The sequence below is a fragment of the Phyllobates terribilis genome, unplaced genomic scaffold (assembly GCF_046119375.1).
Source record: "Phyllobates terribilis strain yellow unplaced genomic scaffold, ASM4611937v1 Scaffold_1__5_contigs__length_1240528914, whole genome shotgun sequence".
NCBI classification, from domain to species: Eukaryota; Metazoa; Chordata; class Amphibia; order Anura; family Dendrobatidae; genus Phyllobates; species Phyllobates terribilis.
Genome location: NW_027362761.1, coordinates 1,170,366,654 through 1,170,369,929, shown reverse-complemented (window position 1 = coordinate 1,170,369,929; position 3,276 = coordinate 1,170,366,654). Strand labels below are relative to the sequence as shown.

Below are 3,276 nucleotides of genomic sequence, written 5' to 3'. Positions count from 1 at the left end.
GTTTTTGCAGACAAAATTAATGCTTTATACAAGACCATAAAGAGCAACATAAACCTGACAAAGCTGGAAAAACTGTAGTGTGTACAGCATCAAAATTAAAGGTCACATCTTTATACAAGTTCCAAAGAAACATTTTTTCAAAAGGTCTGCAAATCTTTGTCTAAAATAGAATTTAAAAAATGGAGAAAGGAATCACAATATATTATAAGCTAACTGACATATATTGTAGAGCGTAATGTCTTAAATAAAAAAAGTCAATATTAAATTATTCGGATGAGTATCTCATAGTATAGTGTACACTAATGATATATTGTTTAATAATAGATTAGTCGTCCAAGAAATAATATACATTATAATAAACAACTAATGAGCAAGTAGATATATATAGTAGATTTTATTGGATCAAAGCAGGAATGCCAATATCATAATGTAGACATTTGATAATTTTGCATCTTGCGCGACATGAATAAAAACGTATGTTTTTTTAATAATAATTTTTTATTTCAATTGTTGATTACATTTTGTATGATAGATGCAAATGTGAAAAAAAGCAAATTACAAGTAAACTGAAAAGTGGGCAGGAAATGCAAGAATTCACAATGATGCACGCAATATCATTCTTATTATTATACATTTAATTAATTTAACAATTTCTTTAAACAATTTCATTCTTAACAAAAGAAAAACTTACGTTTTAGAGACAAATTATTGTTATGCTATTTTATTTAAACTGTATATTATTGTACTTATTTCTTTAATTTGTTATTGCTAATTAATTATTAGAATTATAGTTATTTTCACTTATATTTAAAGTATTTCAAGAAGTTAAGTTGCTTAACGGATGTTTCATTTCGTAATTTCTTTTAAAATGCTATAATCAATGTAAGAGGTAGTCAAAAGTATTTGAGATTCGCATAGTTCATGTGAATAACTTGCCTTTATCAGCATCAAGTTTTTTTAACTTTTATTTCAGTTTTAATTTGTTAGGAAAAAAGTCTTGAAATGCAGTTGCAGACAGATCCGTAGAATAATAAATGGAGAAAAAAAACACATTGTTCTTTTTCAACCGACCGGTCCAACTGGTTGTTAAGAACAAATAAAACGAAAACACACCAATCACTGGCCTCTGGCAGGGAGGACCACTACTCCAGAGAAGTATAAAGACAGCACTTCAAATCCATTAGGCATCTGTTTTCAGAAAGACTTTAATTTGTGAAGGTGCTGAAGAAGAGCATGAACTCAATTCATCTTCCAGCTCATCAGGAATCTACAAACCTTCATCAGATTCATCCAAAAAGTGCCCAGGAGGCAACAGAGATGGCGGCACACAGCGAAAACATCAGCATGTACAACCAGCAGAACTTATATTCAGCACCAAGGGTGGCCAACTTTGCAATTGGGAACTATTCACCTTCAGCCAACTCTTGCTTATGGCTTAATTGTCCAGGTGTCAACAATATGCCTAGCTATCTTCATGGGAACAACCCAAGCTCATATATGCCACCTTCTTATGGATCCCATAGACAATTCCTGCCAAATTCGTCACGTTGCAGTGGTTCGGATTTTGCTTGGTTATCCATACCTTCTCAGGAGGAAGTTCTGAAGATTGTGAGGCCTCCATATTCCTACTCAGCTCTTATTGCTATGGCCATACAAAATGCTCAGGAAAAGAAACTAACCCTGAACCAAATATACCAGTATGTGGAGGACAATTTTCCATTTTATAAGAAGAGTAAAGTAGGATGGCAAAATTCTATTCGCCACAACTTGTCTCTGAATGACTGTTTTAAGAAAATGCGAAGAGATGAGAATGACCCAGGTAATAATATGACTACAATTATCCTAATTATATTTTTAGTCGCAATAGTATTAGTATTTTCCATCGAGTCTCCCTTGGTTTTGTATTTTAATTTCTTTTTTTTTTTCATTTAAAATGTCAAATCATAAGTTAAATCACTTAAAAATATCTGTAAATATCTTCCAATCTGCAATTCAATTCATAGAGTTCTTACCCTCAGGTGGCCCAAGTATAGTCCTGTATAGAGCAATAGTACAAATAAAAATTAACAGTTTGGTAGAAAGCATATTTTTTCATAAGTGTATTGACTTTTACATCCAACCTCAAACAGGAAGAATTATTTTAACAAAAAAAAACTTTTGAAATACTTTAGATTTTTCCCCTAAATGACTTGAAATTTCCCATAATTTTTTGCAATCATGTTTTTCACTTAGTGAAACAGTAAAAATGTCTTTATTTTCATAGGTTTGTTTTAAGAATCTATACTTTAGTGTTGTTATATTTAAATGTATTTATTGTTTCTAGTGCATTAAATTTGAAAAATAATAATTTTTATTATTTTTACAATGTTTAGGCAAAGGCAATTACTGGACCTTGGATCCTAACTGCGGGAAGAAGTTTGACAATTGGAAATTTTGTCGGAGAAGAAAGCGCAGGTCAGAATCCAACAAGCCTGATGCTGTCTTGGAAAAAGGTGAAGAAGGTGGCAAAGATCTAGGGAGTAAAGTTAGTGATAACCCATCCATGATGACCCCATCATTCCCAGAGGTGGAAGCCTCTTCAAAAGATTGGAATAGCACATTTCCCACAGAAATCACCTCTACTCCTTGTGTCAATAACTTTTTTAGCAGTATGACATCCTCTTTGGACTCCAGCTCAGTGAACAGGCAGGTGTCTCTGGGGCTGGTCAACGAACTCTCCCAGAGGAACGCCACTGGACTAAGCAATGGCACCTCAGCTTCCTTAGTGGATCCATTTGCAGATTTGCAGCATACTATACACCTCAATAGAAGCCCCTCTTACAATTCTTTCACAGGTTCCCTTCAAAGCAGTCAATTCGATAGCCATTTTCACAACAATTTCAGTGTCGACAGCTTCATATACTCCAGAGCGGGCACCAAATTGTAGCCCCAGGAGAGAAGTTAGGTAACGTTGGCTGCTGTTGGCGGAGATATTTGTTTTTTATATATATTTTTTTGGAACTAGTGCAAATGCGCAATATGGAAATTGGACTTGAAAACATCTACTGGGATGTCTTCAAGAAAGAACACATTATATTCACAATAGGCTGCCACTGTTTTACATCTCAGAATTTCCATAGGACTTTTTTTTAGCGTTAACGGTAAATGACAATGCAGAGTTATCTGCCATGTACATAGTTTAATATATTACACAATGTGTAAATTTGAGAGAAGCGGGTGGCTTTTTTACTGTTTTATTTATCAATTTTGATATTTTTATCTTTTATTATCCAAGAG

The 3,276-nt window shown here is 33.5% G+C and overlaps 1 protein-coding gene across 1 annotated transcript; it reads left to right on the top strand.

Moving 5' to 3' along the window:
* The first annotated feature begins 1,233 nt into the window (after positions 1-1,233).
* LOC141172983 (forkhead box protein I1c-like) lies at positions 1,234-2,926 on the top strand. The gene is made up of 2 exons (XM_073657596.1): positions 1,234-1,819; positions 2,373-2,926. The coding sequence occupies exons 1-2, from the start codon at positions 1,234-1,236 to the stop codon at positions 2,924-2,926; spliced, it is 1,140 nt and encodes a 379-aa protein (XP_073513697.1).
* The last annotated feature ends 350 nt before the right edge of the window (positions 2,927-3,276 follow it).

What these genes read in the sequence shown, in the direction of transcription:
- LOC141172983 (XM_073657596.1), top strand. Translation starts at nt 1,234, where the DNA reads ATGAACTCAATTCATCTTCCAGCTCATCAGGAATCTACAAACCTTCAT. An exon ending in AAGAGATGAGAATGACCCAG is followed by an intron (nt 1,820 to 2,372) that starts GTAATAATATGA and finishes TACAATGTTTAG; the next exon opens with GCAAAGGCAATTACTGGACC.